The sequence below is a fragment of the Pipistrellus kuhlii genome, unplaced genomic scaffold (genome assembly GCF_014108245.1).
Source record: "Pipistrellus kuhlii isolate mPipKuh1 unplaced genomic scaffold, mPipKuh1.p scaffold_m20_p_3, whole genome shotgun sequence".
Lineage (NCBI taxonomy): Eukaryota > Metazoa > Chordata > Mammalia > Chiroptera > Vespertilionidae > Pipistrellus > Pipistrellus kuhlii.
The window spans coordinates 25,311,239-25,334,828 of NW_023425529.1; the positions used below are offsets into that span (position 1 = coordinate 25,311,239).

At 37.2% G+C, this 23,590-nt stretch overlaps 1 protein-coding gene across 3 annotated transcripts in view; it reads right to left on the bottom strand.

Moving 5' to 3' along the window:
• Nucleotides 1–23,555, bottom strand: part of RECQL (RecQ like helicase) — a 25,921-nt gene extending 2,366 nt beyond the window's left edge. Inside the window, exons 1-14 of one of the 3 annotated variants that reach the window (XM_036459137.1) lie at nt 23,436–23,555; nt 20,891–20,938; nt 14,191–14,388; nt 12,734–12,913; nt 11,493–11,599; nt 10,151–10,349; nt 7,519–7,685; nt 6,706–6,787; nt 5,345–5,493; nt 5,136–5,253; nt 4,276–4,414; nt 2,558–2,649; nt 1,260–1,479; nt 205–334 (exon numbers count right to left, since the gene is read on the bottom strand). In XM_036459137.1, coding sequence (XP_036315030.1) covers nt 205–334; nt 1,260–1,479; nt 2,558–2,649; nt 4,276–4,414; nt 5,136–5,253; nt 5,345–5,493; nt 6,706–6,787; nt 7,519–7,685; nt 10,151–10,349; nt 11,493–11,599; nt 12,734–12,913; nt 14,191–14,388; nt 20,891–20,906 — 1,797 coding nt within the window. In that variant the 5' untranslated portion in view covers nt 20,907–20,938; nt 23,436–23,555. Of the gene's footprint in view, nt 1–204; nt 335–1,259; nt 1,480–2,557; nt 2,650–4,275; nt 4,415–5,135; nt 5,254–5,344; nt 5,494–6,705; nt 6,788–7,518; nt 7,686–10,150; nt 10,350–11,492; nt 11,600–12,733; nt 12,914–14,190; nt 14,389–20,890; nt 20,939–21,697; nt 21,766–22,032; nt 22,114–23,435 lie in introns of those variants that run through there. The other 2 variants (XM_045587827.1, XM_036459139.2) reach the window with 2 other exon arrangements.
• Nucleotides 23,556–23,590: the final 35 nt, after the last annotated feature.

The window sequence follows — 23,590 nt, forward strand, 5'->3', positions numbered from 1 at the left end:
GTATTACAAAATTAGACATTAAAATGGAGTTAGAAATTCCTCTAAACAAAAAAGTTAGTCTAAATTCTCCCACTTAATGTCTTCCATATCTTGATTCTAAATCACTGACTTATCTTTTATGTTCAACTCAACCTAGGAGAGTACTAATTAAAAAAAAGCATCCATAGGCTTTAATGTATTTTTTAAATATTTGAAAATAGTTACCGTGAAATAGGTCTGCGTGGACTTCTTTACTTGCATAGTAATAACATGTGCCTCGTTGTTCAGAAGATTAGCTTTAGGTCCTATTTTCAAATAGGAAATGGTAGCGTACGCTGTAAAACTGTAGTCTTCTCTGCAGAAGATAAAGACCGCCAATCAGAGAGGTTTTGAGGAGTTACAGGAAATATAAAAATAACCATATGTGCAATAATTCTAAGTCATATATTTATATGAAACAATGAGAATTGCACTATAAAAATACAATTTATAGGAAGTACTTTCACTTTATGCTTTTTTTTGACACCAATTATAGTTGGAATTTAAGTACATTTTGTATAGTGTTCAACATTCATATGAAGCAACCACAAAACCATTTATTTCGAGGCAACTATAAAAATGAGAAATAATCATAAAGACATTTAAAAGTTTTGTGGGAGAAAATATTTTATTTTCCCATTTTTCTTATGATTGAATGTCATCATTCTTATGGTACTAGTTTTAGACATTTTACTATTTTATTTCTTCTTAAGTTTAACATATCTCCTATTTATGGTTCTACTGAGATATAACTAATGCCTGTAAAGTCTGTTTCCTTATTTTTAAAATTAAGATAGAATGTCTAGTCTCATCTCTCCATGTTGCTAAGATTAAATGAGGTAATAAAAATGATAATATGTAAAGTATTCTATAATTATCATTATTGTTATATATCCAAATTTGAGTTTTTCTTAAAAGTAATCTTTTTGGAAAAATATATACTTATTCCATGAATAAAAAAAATAAAGGTAGCCCAGCTGGCATGGCTCAATAGTTGAGCGTTGACCTATGAACCAGGAAGTTTCAGGGCACATGCCCTGGTTACAGCCTCAACCCCCAGTCAGGGGCCTGCAGGAGGCAGCCGATCAATTATTGTCTCCTCACCCCATTCATGCTTCTATTTCTCCCTCTTCCTCCGTGAAATCAATAAAAACATTTAAAAATAAATAAACCCGTGTACTGTTTTTTTATAAAAATTATAAAAGACAACATGAAAAGACAAGAAGTGGGTTGGTGTATACTTAAGATACTGCTGTAGAAGAAAGTGCGCAATAATCTTCTCCAGGTCTTCCCGAGGAAGTATGGGAGGAACAACACCTGCTACTCTCAATTTCGCTGCTCCCTTTCCCATCCAAGAATCAATCAGTTTCAGTGGAGTGAGCTTTTCATTCATTTCCTCTGCCTGCTGCAGGATTTTGATTAGATCTCTGCAGTAGGCTGTTACATTCTTTCTTTCAAATGCTATAATGAAAGAGACATGGTTACAGACAATGGGGATTTAGAAATTAGGGCAAAGATAGTCTATTCCAAGTGGTTAAACTGGTTTCAAAACAAGTTATCATTGTGAGCCACCCTACACATTGGTTTATTAATGTGTTCTGAATTAAAACTAGGCTATTCCCCAAGTCTGGCACTAACCTAAGTTGTAAATTCTTTAAAACACTGAAAGAAAATAAGCTATATCAGAAGGCCTTTGGGTATGCTCTGGAACCAAAGAGTGTTTACCAGACACGATGATGCAGATACTAAGAGGTGTTATAGGAGAGTCAATCTATTCTGCATATTTACCTGATGTGTGCTCTTAAGCAATTTCCTGAAAACTAGTATTGCTTCACAGCTAGTCTGATACAGAGACAAGACTGTCCTGAACAGATATCCCCAATTATTGATACTAGCACTCTGTTTTATATATCAGACTCATTAATTTGGTCAGCAACACATGCTCTAATAATCTTAAAACAAGTAAGTTGCTCTAGTTGTAAATGAAAAACAGTGGACCTTCATCCACCAAGGCATTAGAACTCAGTAAGGAACTGGTTAGTCCAGCTCTTAAAATACAACGCCCAAACACAGAATGAAAGTTAAAATACAGTTCTAAAACTATTTTCCTAATCAGTTACTATCAAGTACTAGAGATTATCATGAGATTAGCCTTTTCTTATATAAATAGCATTTCTATTCAGACGATTTATTTCACATGCCTTCAGTAATAGCAACATAAAATATATACACACAATATTTGCCTTTGTTTCAAAACTATATTGTTACTTTTCAATCTGGCAAATTCTATTCACACCTTGTTTAATCTTTTAAATCAATTTTTAGATCAAATACTGCCCTCATGTAGTCTTACCCATCTATAATAATAGAAGTGTAATATGGTAATTAGGATGGATGACCTTCCGGATGAAGCGGTGGCTGCAAGGGCCGAGGCAGCCACAACGGCTATGAGGGCAAGCCCCTTGCACAAATTTTGTGCATCAGGCCTCTGGTATATGTATTAATATATTCGCCTATAAAGGTTTAAAAAACAACTCACAAGTGTCTTTACAGCAATTATCACACATTTTGTTGCATGCTTCTGAGTTCCATACTTCATCAAAATGTTGAGCTATCAATACACGGCGACATCTGCCAACACATTGAAAGACACAAGTTAAGTGATCTAATAATGTTTTAAAGATCCCTATTTCAAAATACAGGATTATATCTTGTACTGGGAGCCCTGCACACAAATCCATGTGCCAGTAGCTCTCTGCCACCGTCCTGCATCTCTCTGCCGGCTGTCCCATCCTCCTTACCTTACCGCCCCACCCCCTCATAGTTTGCAGCCCTGCCCCTCCTGTAACTCTCTGCCTCCCACAGCTCTCCCCTGCCTACTTGTAGTTCGATACCCCACCTTCCTGCAGATCCCTGATCTTGTCATTATGCCTCATGGTATAATGGATAATTAAGCATATTCTCTTATTATATAAGTTCCCTATTGCTGCCATATCATTATCACAAACTCAGTGTCTTAAGACAACATATTTATTGTTACATTTCGATAGGTTGGAAGTCTGATGTGGATTTTGCTGGGTTAAAATCAAGGTATAAGCAGGGCTGTGTTTCTTCTGGAGGCACTAGAGGACAGAATCTGTTTTGTTTTATTGTCTTTTCCAGTTTTTAAAGACTGCCTGCATTCATTGGCTTGTGGCCTCATTTCCTTCATCTTAAAGTCAAGCACACTGGGTAAGTCTTCACATCACATCACTCTGACCCTCTGCCTCCTTCCAAATGTAAGGACCTTTGGATTATAGTGGGCCCACCCAAATAATCCAAGTTAATCTCCCTATTTCAGGATCATCTGGTTAGCAACCCTAATTCCATTTGTAACCTTAATTCCCTTTGGCCACATAAGGTATTATACTTGATAAACATAGCTTTTAAGAAGTTGCCTGAGATTCATTTTGAGATTCAATATTTTACTATTAAAAACATCTTCCTGATAGCAGTTTCTTGTACTTTATAGTATCCACTTGAGTGTAAACCCCAAAATATGCTTCATGGGGATCTACTGGACATCTAAGAAAAATGTTCTTTTTCTCATTTCTTTAACTAGATTATTGTAGCATCTATAGGAAAGAAATACCATTTTTTTTTTTTTTTTTTTTTTTTTTTGGTCACTGTCTGGTTACTGCTTATATAAAAATTTTGAGTCATTTTTATATGATGGGTAATAAGAGTACAAAGATGACTAAGACAGAAAAGCCATCAGGTAGCTATATGGTCTTATTAAATCTACCCTAAATAGATTTAAACTTATTTCTTAAGGAGAAACTGGACCCTGCTCTCAATGATTTCATCAATCCATCAGCTGGAAGGATGGTTGGTGCTCAACTCTCAAAACTCCTCTTATACACCTGAATGTAATTATTAAATTATACAGCTACACACCCGTGCTGGGGGGTGGGGGGGAGGCTTAAACTCAATATCTCTATCAGACTCTTCAGTAAGACAGCATTTTGGAGAATTATCGAGAGAGAAAGAGAGAGGAAGAGAGAGAGAGAGAAAGAGAATATCTTTTCTTGGATTAAGGCACATCTTGCAGGTTCATGTACTTGTTCTTACACTTCATACACCGGCTTTTACATGTTTGCACTTGCTGTTTTACCAATGTATTTACTGACTTTCCTAAGTACTCAAAGGAACATCATATACTTTCACACTGTGATTTGTCTTTAACTGACAAAAGTTATGAAAAGACATGTGGCTTACTTGCTTATGTTTTGGCAGTATGACACCATCTCATAAAGCTTTTGTTGCCCCACATTTTCCATCACCACCATTGAACTGATTCTGAATATGTCTCCAAAGCCATAATACAAAATGCAGTCCGCTTTCGTGTCATCTCTACCTGTAGTAGGAAAGATCTTGGGATTGCATAATTACTTTAAAAATTCAAAGCAAGCAAAAATATATGCAAAGTCAGCCGGCTATGCTTCATTGTCTAAGTTTAAAACATCTATAAATTTCAGACAAAAAAAGTGTAAGTTAATTTGTAACAATTTTCCTCAAATTTTTTTAAATGACTAGAAGACTTACTAACATTCAGCTTTATTAATTTAAAAATGTGTCCAGCTCTGGCTGGGTGGGTCAGTAGGCTAGAACATCACCCTGTATCCCAAAAGGTTGTGGGTTCGGTCCCTGCCATGGCGTATATAGGAGGCAACCCATCTATGTTTTTCTCTCACATCGATGTTTCTCTCCCCCTTCTTCTCTGTCTAAAATTAATGAAAATGTATCCTCGAGTGAGAATTAAAAAATAATGTGTCCGTAAGTAATCCGGATACTTAAAGTTACAGAGTTGAATCCACTAATTAAAAACTCAGGAGGTAAAGATATCAAATTATATCAAATTATCTTAGCAAACAGAAGAAACAATTCATAACACTTTAATAGAACATACATAAGTAAAATTTCTCCATAGGCAAATAAGTATAAAACTGTGAAAAAGTCTTATTATTCTAAAAATAGTAGCCAATAAAGATTAAAAATACAGAATTATTAAACCACTTACAGTGTGTGTTCTGAAAAAGCTTTTTTAAAAATGACTTCTGGATTTGAGCTATACATACCTGCACGACCACTCTCTTGGTAATAATTTTCCATAGATTTACTCATTGAATGATGAATAACAAATCTCACATCTGGCTTATCAATTCCCATACCGAATGCAACCGTTGCCACTACTACCTAAAATGTTTTAACATTTCATATGTTATTTAAGTCAAGCGAAAACACTCTTAAAGGTGAATTAGGTTTCTATTGGAGACATATACCTAACCTGAATTTCATTGGCTGACCACCTTCTGTGAACCGTGGTCTTATCTTCTGGTTCCATATTGGCATGGTATGCACCTGCACGAATTCCCAATTTCTGTAAACTAACTGTAACTTGCTCAGAGTCCTTCTGAGAAAAGCAATAAATGATTCCTGTACGAAAATATGTCCAATTGTTAGAGTTATAAGTATAGCATATTCCTGGAAGAGCGTTTTTAACACTCAAGATAGCGATTAATACAGGGGACAGTAATTTATGAAAAATGTCAAGGCCCTGACACATATTGATTTTTTGGTATAATTCACGATTTGATCATGAGCAGACATGCACCCTAAGCCATAGGTGGTGGGTCTCATTGCCCTTTCCTCTCTCCAACTTTATTTCCCACTAGAGTGTTTCTCAAACTGACGCCTCACAGCTCCTTAAGAGGTTAGCAAGTGTCTGTGAAAAAAGTTCCAGGTGCAAATGAGTTTGGGGAGCAATGCACTGAACTAAGTTAAGTTTCTCTGTTTGTTTGTAGGGCTGGTCAAAGCAGATACACCCCATGACTCTCAGGAGAGATAAATGGCTAGTTGCAGCCTTTTTCAAACTTATTTAACCCTGGAACTCCCTTTACCTGGGGTACCCATTCCTATCTCCTGAAAATCTATAGAGCAGTTTTGAAATGCTGCTTTTATACAAACTCTTTGCTTCAGTAATACTTGCCTGTTCATTATCCTGAAACACAGTTATACATACTCTGAACTCCATCTATACTTAACTCATTCAATATGTTCTATTTATTTCTTTAATAGGTTCTTTATTATAAGGGGCTACATTTTACATCCCTTTAGATCACATGTGTCAAACACAAGGCCCGCGGGCCAAATCCGTCCCGCCAGGCCTTGCAATGTGGCCCGCACCGTGCTGTCATCACTGCACTCCGCTGCGTTTCCATCACAATGACAGTTTATGACTGTTCAGTAAACCATTCGGCCCGCGATTTAGGCTGGATTTTAGATTTTGGCCCCTTCTCTGATTGAGTTCGACACCCCTACTTTAGATCATCAGTGGTTACTTCTGTCTTATACACAGTGGATCCTTACTGACTACAGGCTATTAAAAATTAATATTTATGACATTAGATCCATTCCTTAAAACAATTAAGTGTAAATAAGCAAAAATAAATCAGACAGTTAGCAAATGCCACATATAGTTTCTAAGATGGCCAAGCAAATTAATTTTACCATAACATGTTCAAGCACCTTCTGCCATGCATTACCATAATATTTTTGGTCCTAATCATTTATTAGTATATCAGTGTAATATTAATTACTTTTTTGAAAGTTCTCTCTGTCTACAAAGTTGGTTTGTTATTTTATTACCTGATTGCCCTTTGTATCTCCCATTAATGACCTTTACAATATCCTCAATAAAATCTTCAGTGTTTGAAGGCTTTTGACGAACCTAAAAAAAGCTAACTTATTAAAAAGTAACTTAATGAGGACCACCCAAGTAGTCACTTACTGACATCTTTCACATGATTCTTTCATGAACACTGTGTTTTTTCCTATTATTCTTTCACCCATCAGCCTCACCCCACCACCTCCTCCTAACCTCTTCTTCATCCTTATTTTTTAATTTCCCAGAAATGAGGAGGCACAGAAGCAGTGAATAACTTGTAAAGATGGGGACTATTTTCTGGTGCTACTTTTATAAAAATATAAACCATGGAATAGCTATTCAATGAAAACTCAGAAAAACATTGTCTATTCTTAAAGGAATTATAAAAAAGAAAGAAAAAACAATTGTTAGGTTATTTAACTTTCAAAGTTACATATCAAATATAATCTAAATAGGGGGATTAACAAATCTTGAATGGCATACTAATTTTGTATTATTTCATAATTAATTTTAATAGGGTGTCATTAGGATCCTTGGTGACAATCTATGCTCTTTTCCCACCCTTGCACAAGAAAAAAATGTACATAAATTTAACAAGGCAGCATCTTCTACTTAAACTAACAAAGAATATGCAGCACAATAGATATCAGAAGAAGGCATTAATTAATGAATCTTATAATTAACCCCTGATTTTAAAAGCTTTTTAAACATAGTTAACTGTTACTCAGGTAAATACTGGTAAGCATAATGAAAAGGTCACCTCTCTGCCACAACCCTTCACAGAAGTTACATACCTCATAGTAAAGGTTTGGCCGGTTAAAAGAAGCTGTAAAAGTAAAACACTTCTCAACACACAGTATTTTTTGAGCATCCTTCAGAACATGACTGGTTGCAGTCGCAGTCAGCCCAATCAGTGCTGTGTTAGGGAACTGGCGCTTTAAGATACCAAGTGCCTTGTAATCTGGGGGGGAAAAAAAAACAAAGTGGCCCTCTTTCCGTCCTTTAAGGAATAGAGTAAATTAAGCCTCATAACATAATGGCGATAATCAAGGATTGCTGTGATTTGATTTCCATAGCTAGCTATCTCAGTAAATCTGCAGTTGCAGCCTAGTCTTTTTGAATAGGCGGGCTTTCTTATACTTTTAGTTGATTCTTTGAAAACACTGTTCTTGGCCATGGATGGGAACTCTCTGTTGAAGGGAGGAAATATCTACCATTTCTAGTATGCACTGGTCCACACCTGGTGAACAGGGGATTTAAGAGGCAATGGGAGTAGCCATAATATTTGAGTCTATTACAATTGACAAGAGATAAAAGAGGCCATCAGCCTAAACCCTTCTACGGTGTCACCAGAAGCATCCACGAGTGGCAAATTCAGACCAGAAAAAGCTTAGTGGGGGCACTGCTTTTTATATAACCTATTTCAGGGGAATCATTCTGGTCTCATACTTGTCATATACATCTACATTGCTAGATAAGTTGTCCTTAAATACACATATTGTTTAGAAAGAAGTGAAAAAGAAAATGCTAAAGGCTAAGGTAGAGGACTATGAAACTACAGAGGAGAAAGTAACCATTTGAGAAGTTGTGAAGGCTTCCAGGAGCTAACATTGATCTGGGTCTTGAAGAATGAGCAGAGTTCCTAGGAAGGGAGGAGGAAGACATCAGGCAGAGGAAACAGCTCACACACTGCAGACACACTGGCATGAAATTACTTGAGAAGTTGCAATAACAGCAAGTTCAGTGGGGCTAAATCACAGGGTGTTATGATATTTGGATCTATTGCCAAGGCCAGTAAGTAGGAAACTATTATATATTCCTCTGTGGTTGCGAGTTAGAACTGAAAGCTTTCCCTCTAAAACCAGGAACAAGGCAAGGATGCCCACTTCCTCCACTTTTATTCAACACTAGAAGCCCAGTGCATGAAATTCATGCCAGAGTAGGCCTTCCTTCCCCCGGCTGCCGGCACCAGCTCCCCTCTGGCATCCGGGACCCAGAATTCCCTCGCAGCCTCAGCTTTGTTCAGAAGGACGTCCAGTCTAATTAGCATATTACACTTCTATTATTATAGATAGTACTGGAAGTCCTAGCCAAAGCAATTAGGCAAGATAAAGGGAAGGCGTCCAAATTAGAACACAAATAGAAATATATACTATACTCATGGATCGGATAATTAATATTGTCAAAATGTCAATAGTACTGTAAGAGAGTTACAAAGTCAATGCAATCCCTTATCAAAATACCAAGGGCGTTTCCCACAATACTTAGAATAAAAAATCCTAATATTTATTTGGAACAACAAAAGACCCTCAGAAGTGAAAGCAATCTTGAGAAAGAAGAACAAAGTTGGAAGTATCACACTTATGAATTTCAAACTACACTACCAAGCTATAATAAAACAGTACAATTTATTCTGTAGAGTAGTCTGGTTAAGATAGTAGGGCTCTTAGTAGAAAAGATAGTATATACCGCCTAAAGCACTTAAATCAAATAAAAAAAAAAAATACATGTGCTTCCAATATTTCTGAAAGTAGAGAATTATCTTCAGGCTATGAGTCTACTATCCTTGGGGAAGTAGAAGAAAAAGTGAAGACAGATCAAAACCAAAAAGAACACTAATATTTAAGGAGGTGGCAAAGGAAGAAGAATGAAGGAGGTAAGAATGAAAAAGAACAAAATAAAAAAAGTAACATATTAACCGAAAGAAAAGAAAGTGGTAAGATGAGAGGTGAACAGTATAAAATGCTATTGCAGTTCAATGGGAAGAGGAATAAAGATGAGACCACTGGAGTTAGCCAGTGGGAAGGAGGGTCTCTGGTGACTTCTGAATAAGGTGGAGAAGGAGGAAGTGTGATTCAATAAACTCAGGAACCCAGAGGTCCATATGAGTGTGAAAGTAGGTTCAAAAGGAAAAGAGGTTGAAATCATAAAGCAGGATTTTTTAATTTAAGATATTTTTACATAGAACAAGTCTGAACAATCTGCTTCAGGCTATCACTGTGAGGAGTAAAGAAAAGAGTTATTAAAATATCCCATGGAACTTTACCACTGAGGAGTTAGCTGAATATAGGTCCTGAAGTGGATGCTAACGGCTCAGAATGACAACTAAAGACAGCTTTGAAGCAGATGCAAATTCCTCAGTAGATGTGAAAAAGAGCTGAGAGGTCAATAAATCTTTATGGCTAAAGGTAGAACAGTATTTATGCTAACAGACATACATTTTAAAGAACAAAGACAATTAACCTAAATACTACCTTAGAGGGAGTAAACAGAAAGATTTTGCCTCTTGACTCTCCTTATATTAAGGCAAAAGTAAATGAGTAATAACCACCCAAGAGGATAATTTTAATGGAAGCAGGAATTTTCCATCCTGTAAAGCTGAGTAATAGTCCCCAGTATCAAGTTTTCTGGCTACAAGATACATACCGGGTCTGAAATCATGACCCCAGTGACTACAGCAGTGAACTTCATCCACAGCTATTCGGGTAAATCTCCTTGCTTCATAGGCTTTCTCTAGTCTTGACATAAACATTTTGCTTTTTGCAATTTTCTCTGGAGTCACATAAATTAGCTTTAGCTTGGAGTTTTTATTTACCATTTCAGCATGAACCCATTTCACATGCTCCTATTGAAAGGAAAAACAGACACAATATAGAACTAAACTAGCAGACTGCAATATTAAGTGGTAAAAGATGTTCATTACTCAAAAGCAATAGCCTGGAGCTGTTTAACAGCAGATATTTAGTTCATTAAAATGGAAACCATGTCTCAGAACTAAACTTCATGGCAGCTGTGCAAATAGAATTTTAGCTGTTTACTTAAGAATAAGAAATGAATGTCAAGATACTCAAATAAGCATTTATTCTATGATGGCATAATTCTAAATTGTTTGTAATAACTATGATTACAAAGGTGTGTTTTTTATTAATCTTAACAGACATTTGTAACACTGCATATCTCTGTGCACATAATTTATTCTTGATTACCTAGTTAATGATGCTGTCAAATCTACTCATAATCCTCTTATTTAGGTTTTATAAAGTATCTTATTAATTGAATTAAAATTTTATAATGTGAAATACATATTTATGTTATATATAACAATAATAAATCTTAAGAGGTAAGTTATTAGGTTCTCAGTGCTTTGTTACTATTTTATATAATATTTTGCCCAGTAGATGTCATACTTTTCCTTCTCATTTGATTAGGACTCAAAGAAGTATGAAGAAACAATGCTGAATGAGATAGAGAAGGTCAAAACTGCTTTCATCGTCCCAGAAAGCAGTATGTGTGTTAACTCCTTGAGATAGTCCTAATTTTGTTAAGAAATAGACAAAGTGTATTAAACATTTCAACTGTGTCCTAAATGTCCCAGAAAGCTTAGGGGAGCAAACATAAGGCTATCTCCTCAGAAATGGGCCTATGCAAAAATAAAATACTAGAACTTCTGTGAGAATAAGTGTAAATGAGTGAGCATGGTTATGTTCCAATAAAACTTTAATTATGGGCAATAAAAACTAAATCTCATATAATTTTCACACTTCACAAAATGTATTATTTTTCTCTTAACCATTTAAAAATATAAAAATCTATCTTAACTCACAAACCATACAAAATAGGCAATGGGCTAGACATGGCCCATTAGCAGTAGTTTACAACTCCTGATATAAATAGTAATCAGTTTTCATTTTATAAACAACTCAATTGTAGTTAAGGCTCTTACTTCAGGGAAGAGTTAAAACACAATAAAAAATAATACAGACCATACCTTAGAACTAGAAGCATTTAACATGGTAGCTGAAATTTCTAATTGTTTTAAAACCATTAACTGATCTTCCATAAGAGAAATCAATGGGCAAATCACGAGTGTAAAACCTGAAAAAGAAAAATTTACTTCAGTTTAATACCACCACCAGAACAAGTTTCAACGAGTCACCTTCTTTACCATAACTTGTGGGTGCTATCCATTAATTCAGACTAATTTTCAATGTAGTATACTATCTATTTCTTACCCTCATTAATATAGAAGGAAGATACGAATAAATGACCCTAAGCCAAATAAGCAAATTTAAGATTAAGCAGAAATCTCTTCCCTTATTCAGTCCTACAAACATAAAGCCAGATATTTTGAATTTTGAATTCACTATCATTTTTAACAATCAGTATTGGCAATCACAGTAAAATGATATAAATCAAATACTATCCAATTACATCAGGGAAAAGTTATTCCAAAGCTGCCTATCTCTCCATAAAAACTATAGCAATCTATAGAATTGAAAATGTTTCATGGGTATTCATCCACTTACTGCACCAGATTAATTTATTCTGAATAGAAATCAGTGAACAGTGCATTGACTATATGAAGTTCTGGCAATATATCTTGTTTCTCTTATAACTGAAAGTGTTGACAGCTATAAAAGCTATTCTACATTGTTAAAAACATATGACCTCATGTTCCTATAGTTTGTTACTTAAAATAACCACAGAAAGAAGTTAGTCCCATGTAACTATTTTTTTGAATACTTAAAAATATATTAAGCCCTAGCCATCAGCCTGTGGACTGAAGGGTCCCAGGTTAGATTCCGGCCAAGGGCACATGCCTGGGTTGTGGGCTCGATCTCCAGTGGGGGGCGTGCAGGAGGCAGCCGATCAATGATTCTCTCTTATCATTGATGTTTCTATCTCTCTGTCACTCTCCCTTCTTCTCTGAAATCAATGAAAATATATTTAAAAAAATAAAAAATAAAATTATTATATACATATTAAGAGAGCCCTGGCCAGTGCCGCTCAGTTGGTTGAGTATCATGCAGAGCACCAAAAGGTCCCTAGTTCGATTCTCTATCAGGGTGCGCAGGGGAGGCAACTAATCAATGTTTTTCTCTTCCTCTCCTTTCCTTTTTCTAGAATCAATAAAAATACATTTTAAAGTATATACTGTGTGTGTGTGTGTGTGTGTGTAAAGAGAAATAACATTTCTTCAATTTAAAATCACTCTTTATGAACACATACCCTCTGAACATAATGCTGGTAACTGGTAGCATAAGCTCTTCCCACCTCCTGTAGGCATAACAAGAAATACATCCTTTCCAGACATTGTTACATTAATAGTTTCAAGCTGAAGCAATCTGAACTTCTCCAGTTTAAAGACATTTTGCAGAACATCTTTAACTTTATCAGACCATGGAAAATCTAGAAAGAGATAAATAAGCTAAATATATTAGACTGTTTGGGACTATAATGAGACACATGTGTATGGCTGCTTTCTAAGAGCAGGGTCAGATAAATATATATAAGACTTTTAATTCTATGGACAATTTAACTTTCATAAGAACAATTTTGAGATTAGTGTAAGTCACAAAACTAAAGCAAAAGCAAATTTAATGATATATCGTAAGAAACAGAACCTCCAAAAAAAGCTGTATATCAGGGAAAAAAATCAAAGCATATGCCAGTTGAAAATTAACACAAAAGAAGATATTTGAAAAACCATCTGAAAGTCAACCAAGGAATTCAAAGTATCATAAAAAATTCAAATATCATGAATAAAATTAACAATTATCTGGAACTTTTGGTGTAAATATCTTGTTTACAAGTGAATCCCTAAAAAACAAGGCCCATAAAAGCTCTGCAATTCCTTCTCAAGTTATAGTATTCTTTTTATTTTTATTTTTTGGTTGTTCATCAATGTTTATTTATTTTTCAATTATAGCTGACATTCAATATTATATTAGTTTCAGGTGTACAGTACAGGGTGAGACATTTATATAACTTACAAAGTAATCCCCCATAAATCTAGTAGCCACTTGGCACCACACAGTTATTTCAATATCATTGATTATATTCTCTGTGCTGTGCTTTACACTCACATGACTACCAATTTGTTCTACTTAATCCCTTCACCGTTTTCACCCATTTCCCCAACCCCTGTCCTATCTGGCAATCAACCGGCTGTTCTCTGCATTTATTTAAGTCTACTTCTGTTTTATTTTAATTTTTAGATTCCACATATAAGTGAAATCATGTAGTATTTGACTTTCTCTGTCTCTCACTATAATTAGTGATACACATGATGCTTTGAAGGAATGTAAATCAAAAAAGGTTTGTTCAGTAGAACAGGGAAATGAACTAGACATCAGCAGAAAGTTTGAACTTTTTTCTTAATTGTTTAATTTTGTCTAGTGAAAATTTAGAAAATTTAGTTAAAATAAATATCTCCTTTTTCCAAGCATTGATCCATGTTATTAACATTAACGTTGTTAATCATATTTGGAAAAAAGTAGTAGTCTGAATAATAAAAGCTTAATTTTAAAAGAGTACAGAACATGGGTAAATGGTCTGCCTCTAAGCTTTCTATGCCACTTAAGGAATGGCCTCTACACTTACTGGAAAATACTGGCCCTGGTACAATGATTTGACTCCAGTTTAAAGAAAGAAGAAAAAAACTAGCAAATAAAAAAAGAATAAACCTTCTTTATTCCAAGAGGCAGGTGAAGAATCACATTCATTGCTTCCCCCAGCATCAGAATCCTCCAAACACTGCTTTATTCTGTTCGTTAGGATGTTTTTTCTCTGAGTTAGCTCTTGTTGCCTCTCCAGAAGCTCCTGAATTTGAATGTCTACTGCATGTAGCTCGTTGTTCACCGAATCCAATTCCTCAGTTAGAGCTATGAGGGAGGAAAAAAGATAGGATGACAAGACAGTCAATTACAATTTTGTTTCCCTAATAATTTTTTAATATTCCTCACCATCAAAATCACAGACAAGCTTATAAATCCTGCAGTATGGTTAAGAACATTGTTTTGGAGTCACACAGGCCTGACTTAACTAGTAAATCTCAGGTCCTCCTCTTACCTGCTGAGTGAGCTCGGGCAAGGTACTTAATTGAGCCTCAATTTCCCCATCTGTAAAATGGGGATAATACCTAGGTTTCATAGCACAATTGTACAGAATTAAGTGAGATAACATGTTGAAGTTTCTTGACACAGTACCTGGTACAAGTTAAGCATTTACAAATGATATCTATTTTAATATGTTGTAGGACAGTGGGCCAACAATCTCCTAAATTAAGTGATCCAACTATGAAGCAAACACAAGCTATTTAAAAGCAGTCCCCGATCTTTTTAGCTATTATTTCAACCCTAACCCTAACCCTAACCTTAACCCTAACCCTAACCCTAATGTGAAAAAACATTCACATTAAGGTTCATATAGTGGCATGATAAGGAATCAATAATTATAAACAATTAAAAAAAAGAAATCATGTGCTATTAAAATTAGCACTACAACTCCATCATTAATTTATAAAGAAGCCTTAATGTATGATTCTAATCAGACAAAGTCAAAGTGAGATTTCTTTTGATATCCTATCAAAGGACACTGTAAAAAATTTAAAAATGTTGTTGGTGTGTCCAAAACACATCTGCCTGCATTATTCAGTGTTCATTTTTTAATGAGATAAAGTCTTATGGTTATGATTTAAAATAGGATGTTGTGGTGACTTTGTATTGCACCAACTGACAGAACTCCCTTCCCTGTAGGATTCTGGGTTAGGATTGGCCACAAGTGAACTCTGTGTGAAATCTGGAGGGTGGAAAAAAGAGCAGGCAGGTTTACATTCAGGTGGTTGGCATAAGGTCAGATGCTGTTGCAGCTCACTCATGTCGTCATGCATCTTCTGCCTCACCTTGTTGGCATGGGGCAGAAGCCAGCTCCTCCAGCCCCTGAGGAACCTCCCTGGGGCAGTAGCTTGGCCCACAGCTTCTCTGAGTCCTTGACCAACTTCATGTGCAACTTCCCATAGCAAGTACACCAGATCTTCGGCAAGGCACCAGCATCCATGAAGTCAGATCCTTGTAGGCAGTGACACACCAATATGATTCCCAGTGAGAATCAGGAGGGTTCCACAAAGTCCTTGTGGGTTTCAGCTGATCCTCACCCACCCACACTTCACATCCATCTTTCCATCCCTAATGCTGGCTCTACTGACTTCAGGTCCAGCAGTGGACTGCTTAACCAGCTCCAGTGACTATGCAGGAACTAGTCCTTATAATAAATCGCTTTATCTGATTGAAACCTAGCCAATACCCAGTGCTTTTCCAGATGAACAGAAACTTAAGGGTGGGTTCTCTGAATTGCTTCTGGGCCACCTGAAATTGGTCCTCTGATCTGATTAGATTTAAAGATATTGATGTTCCGCCGAAACCAGTTTGGCTCAGTGGATAGAGCGTCGGCCTGTGGACTGAAAGGTCCCAGGTTCGATTCCGGTCAAGGACATGTACCTTGGTTGTGGGCACATCCCCAGTAGGGGCTGTGCAAGAGGCAGCTGATCGATGATTCTCTCTCATCAATATTTCTAACTCTCTATCCCTCTCTCTTCCTCTCTGTAAAAAATCAATAAAATATACTTTAAATAAATAAATAAATAAATAAAGATATTGATGTTCTTTGTTTGCAGTGATAAAAGGGGCAATGGTATTCCATGGCATGCAGTAGACAAAGTTATTTAAATTCTAATCTATAGACACCAGTATAATTAAGTATCACACTTATACTGGTGTCTTACTTAAGACTTAGCTGGCCAAGAGTTTCCTGACACAGAACATTTTGGTGAAAATAATGGGAATAACTGGTAGCTTTGAAGAATGCTGGAGAACTTGTGTAGAAAAATGAAGGGCCTCAAAGTTGCCACAAGGTCAAGATTACTGAATACCAACCCTAAATCTTAATCCTGCAGATGGCTATAATACAGTATAAATTGAATTCCCCAACTTTGCAGGGACTTGTATTAAAGTTAAGGAAAAAGTGTCACTCTGCAACTGGGATGGGAACATCGGGGCAGATTCCAATGAAACAGGGGACCTTGAGCATTAAATCTGTCAAGTCTCTTTTGCCCTTCCCTTTCTGAAACAGCTTTCTCCTGCCTGAAATGCCCATAATGGTCTTTCCTGAAGTGGTTGTTTTGCAAAGGACTGATCTCCCACCCACCACCTCTCAGTGCTTCCAGACCCAGGAAGCCCTCGAGGATGAGGTATAAAAGTGCAACCCATGAGAAGACACAAAACACACCAGAGTTGCATTTGCCAATATCTATCACCAGAAACCTAGGGAATAAATATGGGAAGAGATCCTAAGGGTAATAAATCAGGGTGGGTGGGAAATAATCTATACTAACAAAAGGGTAATATGCTAATTTGACTGGACAGTCTCCGGACACCCATCTGGATGTGCTTCTGGACAAAGCCATGGTGGCGGGAGGGAGCAGTTAGGAGCCAGCAGTCCTGGAATGAGAAAGGGATGTCCAAATGCCGGTTTAGGCCCCATCCTGGCTGCAAGGATCAGACCTAAACAGATAGTCGGACATCCCCTGAGGGGTCCCAGATTGGAGAGGGTGTAGGCTGGGCTGATAGACCCCTCCCTCCATGTACAAATTTCATGCACCAGGCCTCTAGTATTAAATAAAGTTTAACTTATTAGTATGGACTCAGTAAGAAATTCTGGATTTAGTGTGCTACAATAGTGTCCAGGAGTCGCTCTAATAATTTACTTAGTTGGTAGCCAGAAACAGGGCCCTGGAGATGAATAGAAGTAAGTTGGATGAAACAACACAAGTGTAAATTCCAATGAAGTTGAAGGGTCAGAACTTCCTGGGTATACTATACAGGAGGGGATCCAGAGGCTTAGGGAGATGGGAATGCTAAAGTGGATTATCAGGTAAATTGATCATCTGCTCTCTTGCTGTACCCCCCAACGGGATCCAGAGGATACTCCCTTCACCAAGGTCATGAGGAATACAGTCATGAGGGGAGCCTCAGCATCCCTGAAGAGCTGCGGAGTGGCTGTTCTCTAAGTCAGGATGACAGTGGGAAATACTGCCTTTCAACTAGACAACATAATAAATGAGAATGATGGATGCTAAGACAGAGACTAAATGGTGACAATTCATGACCAGTGTTTTTAAGCTCACAGCATGGGAGGTGCCATTCCTCAGAAACAGCTCCTTTTCTAACAATATCACAAACTGAAGTTAACACTGAAAGGACAGTGACTTACCACCATGGAAGCCATCAGATCCAAAGTAACAAATTACCTGAAGTCAATCTCAAAGAGCCAGTTCAAATATAGTTCAACAAGTGGATAGAACAAGAGAGGAGTTCGATTTCTTTGAAAGGGGTACAATATTATGAAAGCAGTTATTTGAAATAAGCATCTCTACTTAAATAAAATTTATCTATTTCATTGTTCAGGTATTTTAAAGTTATATTCCACTGACAAAGCTGAATGAAGTCTGAAGTAAAATAACATATGCAATCCAAAAATGAGAATGCTGAACTGAGCTGAGGTTCAGTGACATCTCTTAAACCCTCATTTTCATCTCTAAGTAAAGACTGCTTGGGTTAGCATTTAATATAAGTTAAATTTTGACCATTTGTAATTAACCCTCAAAGTATGAGAAGGAGGCATGAGTCAAAGCCAAAACCTATGTCATTATTTTTTCATGTTTATATTTAAATAAATTATAAAAGTTGAAGGGGAGGGGGGAAGGGAAGGGAAGGGGCATGTCTCATATTTAAGAAAGCCACTTCTTCAAAGTTAGAAAAAACTAATCTTGTTAGAGCTAGTTTATATACACAACACTCCTGCCACCACCTCTTAACCGAATAAAGAGCAAGGTATCACTACAAAGCACAGTAGAATCTGGTCAAGTTTACAGGAACAAATAATGGATAGACATATATCAAAATACCAAGCATATCTGCCTGGAAAAGGTAAAACAAATGTTTTTCTTTTATATTTTAAAGACATCTGAAATTACTCCACTTATAGGAATGTACTTTAAAGAAATAATCAGAGGAGCGCACAAAGCTTTCAATTCATGGATGTTGAAGGCAGCATTTTTTTATGTTTTAAAAATGAAAACAAATATAAAAGTTCAACAATGAAAGGAATATTATTTATTTAATGTCACTTCAAAACAACAGAATACAGTGCAAGTGTTAGGATATTTACAACATAGAATTTATTTAATAATATGTCTATATTCTATATTTGCATTATGATTTTTAAGTCACATTACAAAACAATATGTACAAAATGTTTAAAAATTTTAATAATAAACTAAATGTTATAGCATAAGATTAGAAGTGATTGGTATTTTCCACTTTTCAATTTTTAGGTTCCAAAAATTGTATCAGAAAACATATATTTTCCTTGCAACCCCTATGTATTGCAGGTGTGAATATAAAATGGTGCAGCCACTATGAAAAACAGTATGGCAAGTTACTAAAAAAAAAAAATCACCTTGTCATCTAGCAATTCCATTTCTGGGTATAAAGCCTAACAGCTGAAAGCAGGGACTCAGATATTTATACACCAATGTCCATATCAGGATTGTTCACTATTGGCCAAAAGGTGCAACCACCCAAATGTCCAGGGACAGACAAATGGATAAATTAAAGCTGTTATAAACATACAATAGAATATTATTCAGCCTTAAAAAGATACATGTTACAAAATAGATGAACCTCAAAGACATTGTGCTGAGTGAAATAATCTAGACACAAAAGGACTAGTATTATATGATTCCAGTTAAATGAAGTGCCTAGAACAATCAAATTCCTAGACAAAAAAAAAAATATATATATATATATATTTTTTTTTTTTTAAATGGGACAGTGTTACCAGGGGTTGCAAGAAAGGGGGAAATCGGGAGTTATTGTTTAGTTGGATACAGAGCTTCAGTTTGAGAAGATGAAAAAGTCCGGGAGATGAATACTGGTGATGGATGCACAACAATGTGAAGGCACTTAATGCCATTGACTTGTACACTTAAAAAAGTTAAAAGGCTCACTGGTTAGAGTGTCAGACCTCAGACCAAACCCTTGTCGGGTCGCGAGTAGGAGGCAACCAATTGATGTGTCTCTCTCACACTGATGTTTCTCTCTCTTTCTGCCTCCTCCCTCCCTTCCACTCTCGCTCTGAAAAATCAATGGGAAAAATATCCTCAGGTGAAAATGATGCCCTGGCTGGCATGGCCCAGTTGGTTGGAGAGTCATCCCATATACCAAAAGGTGATGTGTCCAATTCAAGGTCAGGACACATACACAGGCTGTGGGCTTGATCCCCAGTCAGGGCGTTCATGAGACAATCGATGTTTCTCTCTCTCCCTCTCCCTTCCTAGGTCTCTAGACTCAATGAAAATCAAATCTTTAGAGCACATGTGTCAAACACAAGGCCCGCGGGCCAAATCCGTCCCGCCAGGCCTTGCAATGTGGCCCGCACCGCGCTGTCATCACTGCACTCCGCTGCGTTTCCATCGCAATGACAGTTTATGACTGTTCAGTAAACCATTCGGCCCGCGATTTAGGCTGGATTTTAGATTTTGGCCCCTTCTCTGATTGAGTTCGACACCAATACTTTAGAGAATTACCAAAAAAAAAAAAAAAAAAAAAAAGTAAAAATGGTAAATTTTGTAATGTATATTTACCATAATTTTTAAAAATCTGAAAAAAACACAAACAGGCCAGCAGGTGTTGCTCAGTGGTTAGTTAGCATCAACCCATGAACCAGGAGATCACTGTTCAATTCCCAGTCAGGTTGCAAGCTCAATCCCCAGTGGGGGCGGGGTGTGTGTGTGTGTGTGTGTGCAGGACACAGTCAATTAATGTCCTCTCCCATCATTGAGGTTTATCTCTCTAATTTTCCCTTCCTCTCTCTGAAATCAATATTTAAAAACACACACACTTTTTTTCAATCTAAAAAAACAGCATTTCTAGAATCAACAATTTCTTAAATTTTTTATTTATTAATTGACTTTAGGAAGAGGGGGAAGGGGAGAGATGGAGAAGGAAAGAGAAACAGACTTGTTGTTCCACTTATTAAAGAATTCATTAGTTGATTCCTATATGTGCTCTGACCCGGGATGAACCCATAACCTTGGTGTATTGGGACAATGCTCTAACCGGCCTGGGCTATAATCAGAATTTTTAAAACAAATATATTTTAAATTTATTGTATTTATTTATTTTTATTAAGACTTTTAGTTAGAGCAGTTTAAGCTTCACAGCAAAGCTGAAGTGAAGGTACAGAGAAAAGCAAGTATTTTTTTCAAAGAACATACAAGTAGAAAAAGAACAGAATGAAAAACGAAATGTAAATATGTCCACTAACCTGAAACAGATGCCATTCTAACACTGAATTAGAGATCCAAATTTCTTTCTAAAAGTGAAAAAAAAAAAAATAACAGCAACATTTTTTTAAAAGAGTGCTACTGATTATGCTCAATCAATATTCTGACACAACTAAGCACAAAAAAAGTTAGAAAGTAACACTTGCATAAGGACCCTTTAAATAAGAACTACATGGTTCTTACACACTAATTTTTATGGAAAATTCTCTATTTTTGGAAAAATATCCAAAGTCACATACACATCCTATATAATAAAAGGCTAATATGCAAATCAATCAACCAGTGGAATGACTGGTCACTATGACGGACACTGACCACCAGGGGGCAGATGCTCAATGCAGGAGCTACCCCCCTGGTGGTCAGTGCACTCCCACTGGCTGGCGAGAGCAGTGGTGGTGGCAGAAGCCTCTCCTGCCTCTGCTGTGGTGCTAAGGATATCCTACTGATGGCTCAGGCCCACTCCCTGCACAAACTTTGTGCACCAGGCCTCTAGTATATAATAAGTACAAGGTACAACATCAAGAATCACCAGATACAAAGCGATGTAACAAAAAAGAGCAAATATTTGAGATTTAATAGTTATAGTATTAAACCACAGTATGATTTTAGCAAAATTACACACCCTGTTCCTCTCAGTTCCTTTCCCTACTTGTAAAATTGGGATAGAACCTATCTTATACATAACAAGTTGGATAGATTCAAATGTCCCAGGTTAAGCAAAATCTATCAACATAAACACCCAAATTAATCGCTTAACGTTTTACTGAATACTTGCTTTAAAGACTTACAGTTTAGGCTCAATCTTAAGAAAGGATTTGGCCTTCTATGGTGGGGAGTTCATAAATTTCAGAAGAGAACCTGAAAAGCTCAGAAGTAGGGGGAAAAAAAAAAAAGGCAACAAGATGGTTTGTATGAAGGAATTCTAAATACCTATGAATGACTAGAACATAAGAAAGCGTACATATGAGCAAGGGGAAGGAGATGTGGCTTGAGAGTAGGAACTTTAGGTTGTCCAAGAACACCTCCCCTATCTCTAATATGGACAATCAACATTTTCTAAAAGGAACTTAGAATGTTCCCAAAGGTTACTTCAGCATGACTCCACCTTAGACAGAATGCTGACCTTATGCCCTTCCTGACACAGAATTCAGAAACCACCACTAGGCTGGAAAGATAGGCAGGATCGTCTTCGCCTTGCTGAGATTGGAATATAACCTGTTGAAGTAGGAGGGTAAACCAAAGATTTTTAATTCTTTATCTATATAAACACCTCTTGTGGAAACATAACTCTCCTTCTCTAGAGTGCAAGATTTTCCAGCAGGGCAGGGGGTGAGTCTCTTCCCTTTGTATTCACATAGCCTAGCAAAGTGCCTTGCATATAGTTCAGGCTTAAGTTTGCTGAGCGTGAAAGCAGAAACTATTTCTCTACTCTTAGGAAAGAATATGTTCCGCCCCCCCCCCCACAATTTTAAAACAAGTTCCCGCCACTTCTTTGATTATACTGTCACAAAAAAAAAAAAACACCCACTCATAAATTCCTTCCCCAAATGATGTGATTTAATATTAAAAGATGCCTCAATATGTTCAGAAATGAGTGAGCTACAGCAGGTCTGTCAGTCAGAAGTATAGCCAGGCAATGTTAAAACCACAAACAAAGTCTAGTCTTGAAAACTACCTGAGCATAAAAAAAGTTTAGTCACTCAAGCAAAGCTTAATTTAGCTTACTTTGTATCACTAACTTAACCTGGGTCATTTCTCATTTAGCCTCTGGAAATGTAACAGTTTCCCAAGGTTGATATGGGGTAACCACTAACCAAATTCCCTATCAATTAAGAAAACATTAATACTAGCGGTATAGCCAATCACTGTGAAGATAAGCAGCCACTACCTTCTCACTATGCAAGCTGTTTTAACAATACACCCCTGAGCCTCATTACATGTTTTGGTTGGAGTGCTGCCTGTTAGCGAACTGTTTTTTAGTCAACAGTCAGCTTTCACTTCTTCCATGACTCATTGGTTTCACTTCTGATGCTTCTGAGTTTTTTTTTTTGACAGCACCCACAGGAAATCTTCTACCGTGTCACACCCAGTCATCGATGCTGGAGGAAATGCCACAGAGGTACCACTGGTTCAATCAGACACAGCCCCATCCCCCTCTCCCCGCCACCTGCGTATACAGACAGCAGCAATATAATAACACCCTAACGGTGTTCCCAATGATCGATGGCTTCCAATCAACAGGCGCTGGTGACCGAGCTTCCGGCACGGAAAAGGCTGGCGATAACATGATCGTGTCCTAAAGGCCTGAATTTCTCCCCTAGTTTCTCCCCTGCCAATGTGGAAGGAAGCCATCCCTAATGGACTGACCACGCCTTTAAGCAGGAAAAGGGAAAAAAAAAAAAAATCAGCCCTTTCAACACGTAACCGGAGAAACAGTTCAAGAACCCCGCACCCGGGCCTTCCAGACCGCCCCAGGGCTCCGACCCCAAAGCGCCCCGAACTCCCGAACTCAGAACCACCGCTCACCGGCAACAAGTTCCCGCCACCCGGCTTTCTTTGCACGCCGGCCGGGAACCTCCACCCTTCCGGGTCGGCCCGTCCCACCAATGGCAGGTACGACCCGTCTCTCATTGGCCGGGGGGCGTGGCCGCCTGCGCGTCACCGAACAAGACCCCACATCA